The sequence below is a fragment of the Neoarthrinium moseri genome, assembly GCF_022829205.1.
Source record: "Neoarthrinium moseri strain CBS 164.80 chromosome Unknown scaffold3_Wmoseri_CBS_16480, whole genome shotgun sequence".
Taxonomy (NCBI): domain Eukaryota; kingdom Fungi; phylum Ascomycota; class Sordariomycetes; order Amphisphaeriales; family Apiosporaceae; genus Neoarthrinium; species Neoarthrinium moseri.
In genome coordinates, this window is record NW_026055117.1 from 135556 (window position 1) to 150356 (window position 14801).

At 49.5% G+C, this 14801-nt stretch overlaps 6 protein-coding genes across 6 annotated transcripts; 3 read left to right on the plus strand and 3 right to left on the minus strand.

The window, feature by feature from the left end:
• Positions 1-2247: 2247 nt before the first annotated feature.
• On the minus strand, positions 2248-3036 carry JN550_001429 (uncharacterized protein; the record flags this gene model as incomplete). The annotated part of the gene is made up of 2 exons (XM_049312612.1): positions 2248-2567; positions 2631-3036. The coding sequence occupies 2 exons, from the start codon at positions 3034-3036 to the stop codon at positions 2248-2250; spliced, it is 726 nt and encodes a 241-aa protein (XP_049176280.1).
• A 587-nt stretch (positions 3037-3623) lies between these two features.
• JN550_001430 (uncharacterized protein) lies at positions 3624-5174 on the plus strand (the record flags this gene model as incomplete). Its single annotated transcript, XM_049312613.1, has 5 exons — positions 3624-3814; positions 3885-3908; positions 3964-4262; positions 4581-5077; positions 5163-5174. The coding sequence occupies 5 exons, from the start codon at positions 3624-3626 to the stop codon at positions 5172-5174; spliced, it is 1023 nt and encodes a 340-aa protein (XP_049176281.1).
• Positions 5175-6518: 1344 nt separating this feature from the next.
• Positions 6519-7165, plus strand: JN550_001431 (uncharacterized protein; the record flags this gene model as incomplete). Its single annotated transcript, XM_049312614.1, has 2 exons — positions 6519-6892; positions 6979-7165. The coding sequence occupies 2 exons, from the start codon at positions 6519-6521 to the stop codon at positions 7163-7165; spliced, it is 561 nt and encodes a 186-aa protein (XP_049176282.1).
• Positions 7166-7495: 330 nt separating this feature from the next.
• JN550_001432 (uncharacterized protein) lies at positions 7496-9316 on the minus strand (the record flags this gene model as incomplete). The annotated part of the gene is made up of 3 exons (XM_049312616.1): positions 7496-8221; positions 8287-9068; positions 9133-9316. 3 exons carry the CDS (start codon positions 9314-9316, stop codon positions 7496-7498), a joined length of 1692 nt encoding a protein of 563 aa, XP_049176283.1.
• A 454-nt stretch (positions 9317-9770) lies between these two features.
• Positions 9771-11555, plus strand: JN550_001433 (uncharacterized protein; the record flags this gene model as incomplete). The annotated part of the gene is made up of 4 exons (XM_049312617.1): positions 9771-9869; positions 9949-10745; positions 10811-11141; positions 11199-11555. 4 exons carry the CDS (start codon positions 9771-9773, stop codon positions 11553-11555), a joined length of 1584 nt encoding a protein of 527 aa, XP_049176284.1.
• A 682-nt stretch (positions 11556-12237) lies between these two features.
• Positions 12238-14095, minus strand: JN550_001434 (uncharacterized protein; the record flags this gene model as incomplete). Its single annotated transcript, XM_049312618.1, has 3 exons — positions 12238-12386; positions 12477-13620; positions 13676-14095. The coding sequence occupies 3 exons, from the start codon at positions 14093-14095 to the stop codon at positions 12238-12240; spliced, it is 1713 nt and encodes a 570-aa protein (XP_049176285.1).
• Between the last annotated feature and the right edge of the window lie 706 nt (positions 14096-14801).

Consider the following 14801-nt stretch of genomic DNA (forward strand, 5'->3'; position numbering starts at 1 on the left):
TATGATGGTCCAATTAGCAATGCTACAGTGCTTGTGTTACTGACGGTGTTCGTGTCTATATTATCCGAACAACACGGTTTTCAAACTTTCCTACAAGTCCTTAATCGACAACTTTTCCCTCAGTGGCTCATTATACTTAGTAAATAAAACCGCCACAGGCACCAGGACAAGGGCAATAAAGGCTAGCAAGGTGTTGCCCCATCCTAGTCCTAACGCCAGATACGTGGGCGAGCCGGCGAGCGGCAGCACAGCGCCCATTATGGAGTGGACCACGGTATTTGCGGCCAAGGCGGACGCGGCGTAAGTCGTGAAGGTATCAATCAGATATAGAGTGGTAGCTATGCAAATGATCTGAATACCAATACCTGTAATGCACGTCCCAATAATGGGCACAATTCATGGGACACGGTAATACGCGGTCCAACCGTAGATAACAGGTCCAGTTGGTACAAGCAGTGCATCGCTAGAAAGATATGGCAGGCGATATTCGGGCCTCATAACCGGCTTTGCACCGCCACCTCCGATGGTTAAGGACGCTGAACCGCATACACCGCAGACAATCAGGACGTTCATACTCGGAACCAGAGCGCAGCCGACTGTCAAGGCGACAAATCCCACATTGGGGGTGTGGTCAATTGGGATGCTGGTTTAGATCTTGGATAAGGGGCGACAAAAATGGAAGAGGCGAGTTGGGTCAAGAAAGTCATGGTACTGATGAGGTCGCAGTTGGTCCATTTGCGCCAGCTAGGCCAGTTGTACGAACTTTTCGGATCAGCGTGACCATCCCACCAGGAGATGTTTCACCGTCCATGAAGTCATTCTGGTTATGATCGGTTGCAGTACCGTAGCATCAGAGCCAACATTACGCCTGATCTCATTGCCCTCGCCTTTCTCCACGTCAATATTGAGGTTGTTCTCACGTATAGCATCCGAGTTCCTCAGCCCTCGGCTGTTGTCATGCTCGTTAAGTATACAATCTTGACTCAAGGGGATAGTAGCGTCGTCGATCCTCGGGGAACTTGGTTGACCTTCTTTCGCAGCTCTATATCGAGGCCTGCACTGGCATCACGAACGACAACCAGCAAGATGGAGGTTTGATCGGTAATGGCTATCACGGCCGCCACCATAGCAAGGTTGATTGACCTTGAAACTTGCTCGCTGTAGTGTGCTAATACCATGACGTGATAGAGGGATCGATATCATCAACGCGGATGGACAAATTCGCTTGTTTGATGGCAACTCAACAAACCAAGATATGCGCCAAGTCAAAATGAGCTGCAAGGGAGCTATGAAGTCAATGAGAGGAGATGGTAAGGTCGGGACTAAGCATCCCGGCTGAAAGAACACGCTTGGTTGTGGGGGATCAAGGTTGATTGAATTATGGGATGTAACGTTGCATTGAGAGTAAGGGATAGAGTACCTCCATAAGGAGGGCTTTCTACTTTTCCCGGCAAAGGAGAGATAGAGCCACCTGTGCAAAGATGAGGCAAAGCGCATCCCATTGGGATCCCACGATTCCCCGGGAAATTTCTCCTGGATTTGATGACAGTTCCCAAGAACGCTTAAAGATATGATCGGTAGACTATAATTTCCATTCCTTTGGTCCTTTATATTTTCCTACTACACGGTTTGTGGAGAGACTCTAGACTCATACGTGATGTCAGCACCCTAATGCTATGTGATAGAGTAATGCAGCCTGTATAACATAAGTGGCACTAATTGAAGCATCAACGTCTTGATAGTATGGCGTTGGTAGGAAACGAAGAATGTTTCACCCCTATATTTCGATCGCGAAATGTCTTAGAGATGCAAAGCCATGACAAATCATTAACGTGCAGGACACAAGTCTTATCAGAAAATTTGATAGTAAGTGATGATCAGGCGTCAAATTTTCAATCCTTCTTTCCGAATAGCGCAACATCGCCCCAACTTACGGGAACGCCTTCTCCTTCGTGTCATCAATCTCCATGGTCGAGAGCCAATCATCGCCGTTATTTAGAAGTTGATTTCTGTACTAAATGTTTCGTTGGCCTCGAAACTGATATTAAAATCCTGTTTGTTATCTATGTCGGTGATATGCACACGCAGATGCATGCCACCTTCACCCTTTGTATTCAAAATCAATGGTCACTTGCTTGCCCCAGAACATCTAAGAGAAAATATAAACAAGCAAGTCCAACATAGTCCAAATTGATCACTCCAAATGAAACTGGAATATAGTATAGAGAATAACGAGGAACCACAAGCTTAATTTTTCTCCCATGGTTTCATAGTTACGCCCTCTTCATAGTGCCCTCGTACCGGTCTCCACATGAGCCACCAAGTTGAGTGGCCAATCTTCTCTTCGGCTTCCTTCCACTTTTCGTCTGGGTTGTCTACCTGAGGAATGATGACAGTCTTTTCGATAACGTGAAACTTGTTCGCCTCATATAAGGGTTTCCCAACTGGTGTTGAGTCCAAGAACATTTCAACACCCATCTCATCGGCTTTATTCATGCCCCAGTTCAAGCATTGCTGGGCGGCGCCTTGGCGGCGGTAATTTGGGTGAGTGAAAAGAATAAATAGGTCTGTGTGATAGGTCAATTACACTGCGAAACTCATTGTTCGCGCGCCCGAATCCTGTAACTTACAGACTTGGGGTCGCCGGCCTACGCGAGCTCTTGGTTCTTCATAAATCTGAAGGAACTGCTCGACAAAATGACGCGATTTGTCATTTGGGAACCAGGTTACTTCCATTTGGTGTTCCTCAGCAAATGGGTCTTCTTTACAAATGTTCCAAAGCGCCGCACCAGCGATCTGACCTGTGCTAGTGTCGACTACTTTCTGCCAGTAGCTTGTAGGGTCCTCGGTGTGCCATGAACGTAGACGGGCCGCGCCTTCAGCTATGGCATCTTCGCGAGCCTGATCTCCATGTCCATGAGTAGGGAAGAAGGCTTGGAAAAATGGCTGAACAGGCGTTTCATGTGATTCGAACATACACCTGGAAATATCAGGGAAGTCGGTCTCCGGGTCAATTTCGAGAAGTTTTAAAGTCATCTTGTCCTGAGTAATTGACCAAACTGCCGTTCCGGTATTGCGCCCGTATAATATTCTTGACAAGCAACAAGAGGAGACGGAAACGTGGGGCAAATTATCATCAAGGAGTTCCTGGGAAGAATGCTGGGCTCTGGTGCAGAGATCCGAATAAAACAAGAGGCGGGGCGGCGTACATATGTAGTGCTGACATACAAGCGAGTAGGTACATACGTACTCAACCAACAACCAACTGCATCCACCAACCAACACTATTTGCTGAGCCGAAAATCCCTGATCACCGCTTGGACTTAGTATGTGACCTACCCTTGGATGCTACCACATAGAGTGAGGGGCGAGCCGTGCAGCAACCTTTCTGGACCTATTGCATGTCGGGCAGAAGGTGGTTTCCACATTCATGGCCTCCCTTACAGAATACATGTGCTCCCGACCGTCTCACTCCTTAACTCATATCCACTCGTCTGGCTTCTTTCCAGCAGGTGGTGCGTACATCTTGCTCCAATGCCAGCTTTATCTTGCACCTTCCATGACTTCTTCTCTTCACAGTTCCGCATTCTAGGTTCTTCTACCCCTCGCCAAATACCAAATTCATGCCTCCCAACGATCCCGCAAAGGAGAGCGTGCAAACAGCCACCGAGCAAGAAGTGCCGGGAGGCTTTGCTCGCGACGATGCAACACTTGCGCGGCTAGGGAAAAGGCCCGTTCTCAAACGTAACTTTGGTTTCTGGACCATATTAGGTTTCAGCTGTACAATTCTCATCACATGGGAAGGAAGTCTCATGTAAGTTTACTCTGTGCGAATGCCTCCGAGTGACGAACTCGCCCATGCAGGTGTACTAAAAAGCGAACAGTGTCTTCCTTTCCGGACTGCAAAAGTAGGTATCTTCAGCACATTGAACTGGAGAAGAAATTCTTAACTCAAACCGGCAGTGGGGGGCCCTCTGGAATCCTCTACGGGTTCATCCTGGTGTGGATAGGCACAATTTCGGTTTTTGCGACACTTTCTGAATTGGCCTCAATGGCTCCAACATCGGGTGGACAATACCATTGGGTCTCTATGATGGCACCTACTTCTTATCGCCGATTTCTCAGCTTCATTACCGGGTGGTTGACTCTTACCGGCTGGCAGGCGGCTACTGCATCGGGAGCCTACTTAACCGGCACCGCAATCCAAGGCCTCATCCTGCTCACACACCCGGACTACCTGGACACTATGCAGAACTGGCATGGTACACTCTTTTTCTGGGCGGTCCTTATTCTTGGCTACTCAATAAATACTGCGCTCTCGTCCATGTTGGCCAAATTCGAAGGCTTGGTACTTGTATTACACATCATCGGGTTCTTCGCTATTATATTTCCTCTTGTATTTCTCAGCGAACATACACCATCTGATGTTGTGTGGAATAACTGGCTAAATCTTGGCGAGTGGCCAACGCAAGGGCTATCTCTCTGTATCGGGATTTTGGGGAACGTATTTGCATTCGTCGGGGGTGATGGTGCCATTCACGTATGAGATCTTGACTCCCACTTTTCTGTTGCGCTTACAGAAGCACTCATGTTTGTCCAGATGTCCGAGGAGGTCCGCAATCCAGCTGTTACAGTCCCGTGGTCCCTGATGATAGGACTCTGCATCAACGGAGTCTTGGGATTTGCCATGCTGATTGCTACAATGTATTGCATGGGTGACATCGAGATGAGACTGGAAGAGAATCCGATCTACCCTTTTATGGCTATCTTTTACAACGCCGTAGGGTCACTTGCAGGAGCTACGGTTATGTCTGCGTTTGTTGTTATCTTGGCGTTCAGCGCCACCACAGGCCTCGTTTCTTCGACATCAAGGGTATACTGGGCTTTCGCGCGTGACCGAAGGCTTCCTGGATGGCGGATCTTAAAGAAAGTCAGTCGCCGGACCAGCATCCCCGTCTATTGCGTTATGATCACAGTTACGGTCTCCATCATTCTGTCTCTCATTAACATCGGAAGCGCGACTGCATTCAACGGCGTCATATCCATTTCTGTGGCAGGCCTGTTTGGATCCTATCTGGTTGTTGCCTCGCTGCTTCTTTATCGTCGCGTTACTGGAGGTATCCGCCTACCGAACTCTGAAAACTCGTTGACTAATACTACAGGCACAACACTAACCTGGGGACCCTGGCATCTTCCTAGAGTCCTGGGGATTGTTAACAACACGTTCTCTTGTATATATATAATTTTTGTCTTGTTTTCCAGTTTTTGGCCGGCGTACAGTCAGGTTACCCCACAGAATATGAATTGGTCTATACTAGTATTTGGCACAGTTACATTATTCAGCATGCTATACTATATTTTCTGGGCAAAGAAGACATATACCGGGCCAGTGGTTGAAACGGACCAGACTTACTAGATCTGCCGCAGTGCAAGAGGCTGAGGAAGTTCAAAGGTGTGTTATGTCTCGGGCAGGCAGACGGACAACATATGTTGGGCGATAGTGGCGTAGGGTCTACAATCTTGCCAGCCTTCATCGCATATACGGGCACGTAACAGTATGGCGCAATCGTCACTACCTCTAGTATTGTTTACAGATAAACCTGTTGAGATTCCAGTTTTCTGAGCCGCGCCACGCGTCAGCCATACGCCCCGTTAAACGCCGAAGAATTGCTCGATATGTCATGGCGATAGAATAATCAAGTCTAAAACAACAATTGAACATATGCATCCGTTCCTGCGATATGCGTTCAGATTTCAGTAAGCCTCATGGTGACCTGAGCCAGTTTTCAGTGGACATGAGCTGTGGCTGGGCGCGGGTGCGCGGAACACGCTACCGCCAGGACCAAATCAGAATCTATGTGGTTCTACGCGGCCGTTCTATAGAGCGGCGTCAATTACCTACGCAATCATGAATGGAATGATAAGAATCGAGTATAGATCAGCGGCTATCACCGAGCTGAAGGGAAATGAGGGAACCGGCGGCGGACCCGACACCCAGCCTGCAATTGGTAGCCTGGCGACCTGGCGCTGACCGAGGCGTTGCTGACGGCATCTTCCACGCCAGGGGTCCTCAGCTTTAAGCGGACCGAGATGAGAATGCGCCACCTCGCCCCGGTGCTGATTGGGCCATCACGAATATTATGAAAGAAACCAGCCCAGAAGGATCACGAAATATCTCGTATCCGAACAGGATTCGCTACTTTCAAAAAAAATTTCTCGAAGGCACAGCCGGACAATACGGGTCAGCGTATAGATGACTCAGGTCACAAGGACGAATTCGAAAAGAGACAATGATGAGTGGCTCAAGCGACGACGGCAGGCTGGAAGGTTGAAATATGCCACAGTTTCTGTGGCGTTGTAGTTCTCATTTGTTATAAGTAGAAAGAATCCTCGCAGTATGATCGTTTTCAATCATTCTATTACACTGCATTCCAAGTCATAGTCGACGAGCGAGCCTTTGAGTGTTGGTTATATTTATTCATCTACTATTTACCGTAGACCTGCACCCCCTCTGCAAGATGTACAGTCCAAGCACCATCGCTTCCCTCCTTCCCTTTCTCTCTGTTGTTCTCGCTCAACCCCTCCAAACCCGCGATGCTCCCCAGTTCATCATTACGAGCTTAGGGGCCACCTTCCCGGAACCTGGGCCTTTCGGCGACGAATCCGTCGACTCCTCTGTCAGTATCGCAGTGACTTACCCAGACCCTGCATCAACGAGCAGCGGCACTCTTGACACAACATGCCGAGTCGGTTGGCCTTCTGGTACCAATCCAGGCCCGACAGCCTGGACGCCGTGCGCCAACCCTGCGTTGCAATTCCGTCTGCCTACAGATGGATGGACGAGCACCAGGAACTTCCGTGTTGAATTATGGGAGACCCTGACGGCTGATGGGTAAGTACATATATTACAGGGCCTAGAACCCCCATCCCCTATCTTGTACATATAAAGCAACGTTGCTGACTGTGATATCTGTGCAGCGCGGGTCTAGATGGTACACAACTTCTCAAGTCAAACCCTGGTAACCCCAGCGACCCAGACACATACATGTTCTGTGTTCAAAGGGGCAAGTTCAACCCGTTGACTTGCAACTTGACTGGCCCTTTCGGCACGTCGGCAAGGACTGTCGTTATTCCCGCCTCCGAGGGGAGCACGAGGCCAAACTAGAATACGGCGCTGAAAGATGAGATTAGTTAAGGGAAAGCATATATGGAATTTGACAAGTTGGCCATTTATTAGACGTAAAACCGAGCCATAACTTGAGTGGCGTATATACAAAAGGCTTCAGAACGTATGATTTCAACTATTGAAACTGCTGGCATATGTATTCAAGACCCCCTACCTAAGGCACCGGCGCTTTCTCTTCGTACACTATATCGAAATGCACCAGGTTTGATTTGTTCCACAGCCAACGAGGGTGTATCTGAGTCTTCGGCACGTAAATCGTTGTGAAAAACGAGAACAACGCAACCAAAAATAACTCTTTGGGATATCATGCTAAGCTTGGCTATTCAGTCGATCATTCCATTTGCCTCTACTCGCCATGGACTGCTCAATGACTCCATGCTTTTTGACGTAGTCCGCATACAAGCCAACCATCTCCTTCATCTTGGCGGGTAAGGTCTCGGCGAGGTCGTTTGTTTCGCCAGGGTCATCGAGAACGTTGAAAAGCTGCCAGCGTTCCGGTCCATGTGGCTTTGGGATGTAGAGTCCCTTCCATGGTCCTTTGCGGATGGCCCTGCGATTAAACAATTCCCATCCAGTCACGTGGTCCTCAGAATGAATAGCGTTCTCTTCCCCCTTTAGGTATGGTAGCCACGTTCTTCCCGCCACAGGGGCAACCTCGCGGTCGTTATATAGCGTGCCAGGGTGCGGGATTTGGCAGATGTCCAGAATAGTGGGCATAATGTCCATCACAGTACAGAAAGAGTGATCGACTGAGCCGGGCTTGACTTTGGACAAAGGCGGGTATCTCATGACGAAAGGAACTCTAATGCCCCCTTCAGAGGTGAACATCTTGAAGAGCAGGCTAGGCGCTGTCGATGCTGAGGCCCATCGGGAGCCATACCAAGCAAAAGAGTTGTAAGCCCCAATATTCTCCACCGAATTGTCATGATACTTTTTAATATGAGCTTCGATGTCACCACCAGCGGTGATGGGCCAAGCCTCGAATTGCGCTCCTTCTGCGCCATTGTCAGAGAAAAACATGACAATAGTGTTGTCCTTATCGGTTAATTGGTCAGCGCGTCGCGTTCAGACCGTAGGGGGCCGCTCCTTGAAGAACTCACCATCTGTCCGGTCTTCTCCAGGAAGGACACCACCCGCCCCACGTTCCAGTCGATACGATCTACCATGCCAGCATAAGCTTCCATCTTTCTTGCTGAGAGCCGCCGCTCCTCTTCGGTCATCTCTTCCCAGGTCTTGACGTCAGACCCGTCTTCGGCCTTGGCAACAACAGCTGCCGGAACGGCAGACTCGGGAACGAGGCCCATTGCTTTAAGTGATTTGAGCCGCTGTTGGCGCAATACTTCTGGACCGCCATCATAGACGCCTTTGTATTTGTCGATCGACTCCTTGGGTGCTTGCAAGGGCCAATGCGGCGCACTGAAAGGTAGGTACGCAAAGAAGGGCCGGCCGTCCTTCCGTTCTTGTCTGTCGTCCAGGTACTCTAGAAGGGTATCCGTGAAACTGTCCGAGGAGTAGAAACCCTTCGGAAGATCGTCCGGGCTGATGATCTTATCGTTCTCCGAGTATAATCTGCATAGCGTGGCTGCCATCCGGGGCATCGTGTGTCGTCCTTCGGCAATGGTTGGCTCCCAGCCATAGTGGTTGTGGCAGCCACGCAGCATGCTGAATGAGCGGTCAAATCCTCTTGCACCTGGGATTCGATCCGGCGTTTGGCCAAGGTGCCACTTCCCGGACATCAGGGTTTCGTAGCCAGCGTCACGGAGGATCTCCTGCAAAGAAACTACGCGGTCATTGAGATACCCCTCGTAGCCTGGTTTTCCCTCAATTTCCTCCGTCATGCGCTCAGCCATGGATCCAATGCCAGCAACATGATGATCGGTACCTGCGCCGGATTAGAGTTATCACGGCTCGGTGAGTACACGGCAGATAAGCCGTCGAGCACTCACCGGACAAGAGCATAGCCCTTGTGGGCGAGCATGCCGACGCTGTGTGGAATTCAGTCAGGCGCAATCCCTCTTGTGCAAGCCTGTCGATATTCGGCGTCTCAATTTCACCGCCGAAAGCCCCGACATCGGAGAAACCGAGATCATCGGCGAGAATGATGAGAACGTTGGGTCGTGGTGCCGCCATGTTTGCCAGATGGCCAGGGAAACTTGTTCGGCTATCAACTTCCGGGCTAGTTGTTCAGGGTTCAGAAAATGGCCATTGAGAATTTTTGTCCTCTGCGTATGCAAGATATAGTGCCTGAAGGTAATAATCCCTGGTCGGTTTGTCGGCCGACTTCCGACTTTCCGTGGAAACCCTGAAAACACCGGAAACCACTGCTCCGGTGCCGTCGGTGCTGATTTCTAGGTCCGCTTCCCCGCTAGTATACTAAGCCGGCGTGATAACGCCATTCTGGCACAGATCACGAGCTTGGTATATTGTGGGCCCTCTACCTATACACAGGTGGGCCCTTGATCCTCCTTGGGTCAATACAAGGCAAAAGCCTTCGCAGTGGGAAATTGGACGTTCAGGCCTGAGCACACCTAGCTTTCATATCGACTGGAACGCAGACCTTCGAGATTCCCTCCAGCTACACAGTATGGGTAACCCTTTCAGGATAAGGGAGGATCCCAATAATCCAGTACCCCACGAAGCTTACGGATGGCGCATCTACGCTGTGTCTGCAGCGGCGGCATGGGTAAGTTCAGATGGACAGCATAAGGAAACATACCATCGAAACCTAAGGCTTGACGCGGAAATGTAGCTGACGAATCTAGGCCTCTGCGATGTTTGGTTATGACAGCGCCTTCATTGGCGGAACGCTCAGCCTTGCGTCTTTCAAGGCTTCATTTGGATTGAACGCGAATACAGTTACACAACTATCTTCAAATATTGTTGGTACCTTCCAGGCAGGGTGCTTCTTTGGCTCCCTTTTCGCGTTTCCAATTTCCGAGAAACTGGGGCGGCGCATCAACCTGATTACTTGCGGCCTTGTCTTTATGATTGGTGCTGCCATTCAGACAGCGTCTGCGGGCAGTCTGGGCATGATGTACGGAGGCAGGGCTTTGACGGGGCTCGGCGTTGGTGGCAGCGCCATGGTAGTTCCAATCTACATTGCTGAGTCGGCCCCAGCACCGATCCGTGGCCGCTGCATTGGCGTGTTCGAGGTTGCGCTTCAGCTGGCTTCGCTCATTGGCTTCTGGATCAACTACGGCATTAATGCGAACTTGCCGTCAACACCGGCCCAATGGCAGATCCCTTTCGCTGTTCAACTAATTCCTGCTGGTTTGCTTGTCTTGTCTATGCTTTGGGCGATCGAAACGCCACGTTGGCTGGTCAAGAAGGGTAAATATGAGAAAGCACTCAAGAACTTGGCTTGGGTTCGCAACCTGCCTGAAAACCACCCTTATGTTCAGAAGGAGCTCGCCGAGATGCGACTTCAAGTTGAGACCGAATCATCTACTGGTCGTGGGGAACGTTCCTGGAAATCTCAATGGTCGGAGCTATGGTCCAAGGGAATCAGAGGTCGAGTGATTCTTGCTGTGGCGATGAAGTTTATGCAAAACTTTGCTGGGTAAATACCTTCCGCTCCGATTCACCCAATGAAATCTGCCCTCATGCTCTTACTAACCAAGACAGTGTCAATGCATTGAATTATTCCTCCCCTTCCATCTTCAAATCCATCGGGTTTACGGGAACTAGTACCGGACTACTCGCTACCGGAGTCTATGGTATCATCAAAACCATTTTCACCTTGGTTTTCATCATGTGGCTTGTTGATGCCTGGGGAAGACGACCAGCCTTGCTGACTGGGGGATCCATCTCTTTCTTTTGCATGTTCTACCTTGGCAGTTACTCCTACGTAAGCCACTCGTTTGACGGTCTCGCTAGCAAGGACGCCGGAGCCTATGTTGCCATCATAGCTATCTATATCTATGCTGCCAGTTATTCATTCTCGTGGAATGCTATGGTGAGTAGTTTGTTTGTGCATTCGACTTTTGGATGACATTATCTGACGGATTATTAGCCCTGGATTTTTGCTGCGGAAATCTTCCCCACTAATATTCGTGGCCTGGCTATGCTGGTCACAGTCAGTGCTCAATGGATATCACAATTTATTGTCATATATGCGGTGCCGTATATGATTGATTCCATCAAGTACGGCGTGTTCTACTTCTTCGGCAGCTGCATCTTTATCTCGACTATCATTGTTTACTGCTTCATTCCGGAGACAAAAGGTTTTCCCCTAGAAAGCATTGAGCTTATTTTCAATGGATCTATCTGGGCCCCGGCAGCAAGACGAAATGCCGAGCGTCTTCTCGAAGAGCAACAAGCGAATGAGAGGCTTGACGACTTGAACAAGCCCGTGTTCACTCGTGACTAGAATCCATTCGGCAGTCGAAGTCACCTCAAAATTGCAAAACAGAAATCCCAAGTGGTAAAGGAATGGATGCGTCTCATGATACCCACGGAGTCACGAGGGTAGGAAATGTTGAGTAGTCTGCTCGCACTGTCTGCGTCTTCCTGCCCGGACATCGGTTGCGCTGTCGCTTGATCTAGAAAGATAATATTGGTGGAAGGTTGAACAATCTACAATACCCTGTGGCTGCACGGTTTCGACTACATTGATATCGGCCTTTGAAGGTTGTGTAGAAGTGCATCACGACAAATGTTTTCCAAAAAAAAATCAAAATTTTATCACATCACAGGATTAGATAATCTGCAATTTTAGAACATATGTGTAGGTTAGTTCACATCGCGTAAAACCCCTTTGATCATATTATGTTTGGTAAACTTCGATCCCTCGAGTGCCACCGCACTTGTATCGTCGTGGCTCAAGCTGACTTTCTAGATGCATAGCGACGGGGTTATCGGCTTCCTCGTAGGGTGGTGACGGGAGTAGGCTACACATAGCTGCACTGCAAGGGAAAGAGTGGTACAGATTGCAGCCCACACAGGTATTGTATCACTTAGGCCGCAATTCATGGCTGTAAAAAGTAACAACGCTATGTCTGTGCCTCGTAGCTACGCTGTAGACCATCGGGGACCATTCTTCCGTCCACCGCTCACGGATGCCACACGTCATTTATATACGAGATCTCGCGCTGTCTATAATCATCGCGCTCCTGATACAGCAAATTGGTTACATTTACATCAAACACCAAATTTTTAGGACTCTCCAGCTCATATAAGGGCCATTTGAGACATGGAGAGTCTGCGTAGAACGTGTTAGTGGTATTTTGGTCAGATATAGGATGCATAATGGAGGCACCGTATGGTGCTTCTAGGATGAAGTAGTACTTACTAAATTTGTAGTTATTCGGGTTGCCGCTTGTTATAAATGCTATCCACAATCCACTCATGATGTCGGACAACTCATAGTACTCGGGGCCCTTGCCACCAAATGGGTTGGCCAAGCCGCCTGGGAAGCCATAGCCATCGCCACGCGTATTGTGGAAAACAAATCCTACGTCTTTGAAGTGGTTTGCCCCTTGCTGGGCTAGATTCCCATTCACAAGCACATTGAAGCGGTACGAATAAACGGGTAATCCTGCGCGGGCGCAAGCGTCGGCCATCAAGCGTCGGCCGGAGTGGAAGAGAACGTCGCCGTAAAATGCGACCATCCTCTTCCATTGCAGGCCCCAAGGAGAAGCCTCAGGTCGCCCCTTAAGCGTCGCTGGCAGACCAAGATCAGGTACATCTGGGTAAAGTCTAGCGGTTTCATTCGCGATGGTGGAGTTGACGCCTGTACCGCGGATGAAACTGACAAATTGATCTTCGGTATTAATGCCCTGTGTTGCAAATGAGGCTCCTTCATCTGTGTTGATTCCCATAAGCATGGGTACCTTGACGAAGTTTCCGGTACGTAGCGGTGTATGACCTTGGTCAGATATCACATCCCCATCGATATGCGCACCAATACCTGGTATAGCAAAGGGAAAGGTGGTGGAGTTGAATACGTTGTTCAATGTTTCCCACGGGAGCTCGCGTAAGCAACCGAGTACTGATGCTGTCTTGTTACAGCCGACATCTTTGACGACGGCATCAAAGTATGGTTGCCATTGCGACGCATTGGTGAGTTTCACAGCCGCCGAAGAACCGCTTTGCAGGATGGCCTGGCTGAACAAGCCATCATCCCTTCCGCCGTAGGCCATAAGATGGTACCCAATGGAGAAAGCACCCGCTGACTCTCCCCAGACCGTCACCTTGGACCTACTGCCGCCAAATGCACCAATGTTTTCCTGTACCCACTGCAATGCGAGTCTTTGGTCTCTAAGGCCCAGGTTTCCAGCTCCAGCATCTGACAATTCTTGACTGAACATCCAGCCCCAATTGGACAGACGGTACTGGATGCTCACGGCTATCATTGGCGTGCCCTGCTTCACGGATTGTTCCACAATGAAAGAGAGATTGTAGCGGGGATCGAAACCACCACCAACTTTAAAGGTCTTCGTCACTCAAATCGTCAGCTTATATATTTTCCTCTTAGAGGGTTCAACCTACACCGCCATGGATCCAGACTGCCACTGGAAGGTCGTCGCCTTCAACTGTACCCTCCGGACGCACAACGTTAAGAGTAAGGCAATCTTCACTTATATAGTTGCCTAAGATCCACTGATCGAACCCGTATCCGATGCACTCGGGACCGTACTCGGTGGCGTTGCGGGTATCAAAGGTCGAGTTCAAAGGTTGAGGCGCGACAAAGCGAAGCGAACCAACCGGAGGTTGTGCGAAAGGTATCCCCAGGAAGAAGTCCTGGTCATACTCGGCGCTGTAACGACCATTATAAGTCCCGTTTGTCAGGCTTACTACAGGCGCGCCATTCGAGATGCTGGTGTCTTGAGACTGCCGCCCTTCAATTGCGATGGATGTGGCGAGATATGGCAGTGCTCCCAGAATCAAAGCACCTCTGAAGCTGTGCATCTTGGCAGCTTGGCACGCGACTGACTCACTGGAACAAATTGGTAACAAGATGCACCAGCGCTGATGAACAGTTGCTCACATCTTTAAAATGTTTTCATTCCACACAGACACCGGGATCACGCCATTTAAGCCACGCTAGATTGGGTTGGTAATCCCTTCTGGCGCGGATGAGGTGTGGCTCACGATGCCATTCGCGGTAATGTTTTCGTGCAGACCCTGGCAGTTTCTGGGGTAGCAATCTCCCCCCGAGTATTTCCCCGGATGGCCCCACTCGGGCCGGGATCCTCCATCCGACACTATAAACTCATGTCGTAGACCACGGTAATGACTGATCCCAATATAAGCAAAATACCCAGAATAAGTTATGAGTATCAATTTACAGCAGTGTAAGTATCATTGGCTGACTGAGCGCTTCGACAAAAAATGTACTGGTGTCTTAAATCCATGTCTTGTAAGGCTTTCTCTCTTACTATGCCATCATGGCGTGCAGCCCGTGATAAGGACTATTTCCAACAATGTGAATACCTTCCTGATTCTATTATGCATGACAATCTAAGGAGAGTTCATCCATTCTTTTATATCCCCACGCGGCAAAGATGACTGAATAGTCATACCACTGACCCTCATCATACCAGTCTCGCCGTCTTATGAATGTATTCATCCCAAGACTATGTTCGATCCTAACCCATATTATGCTCCATTCGTT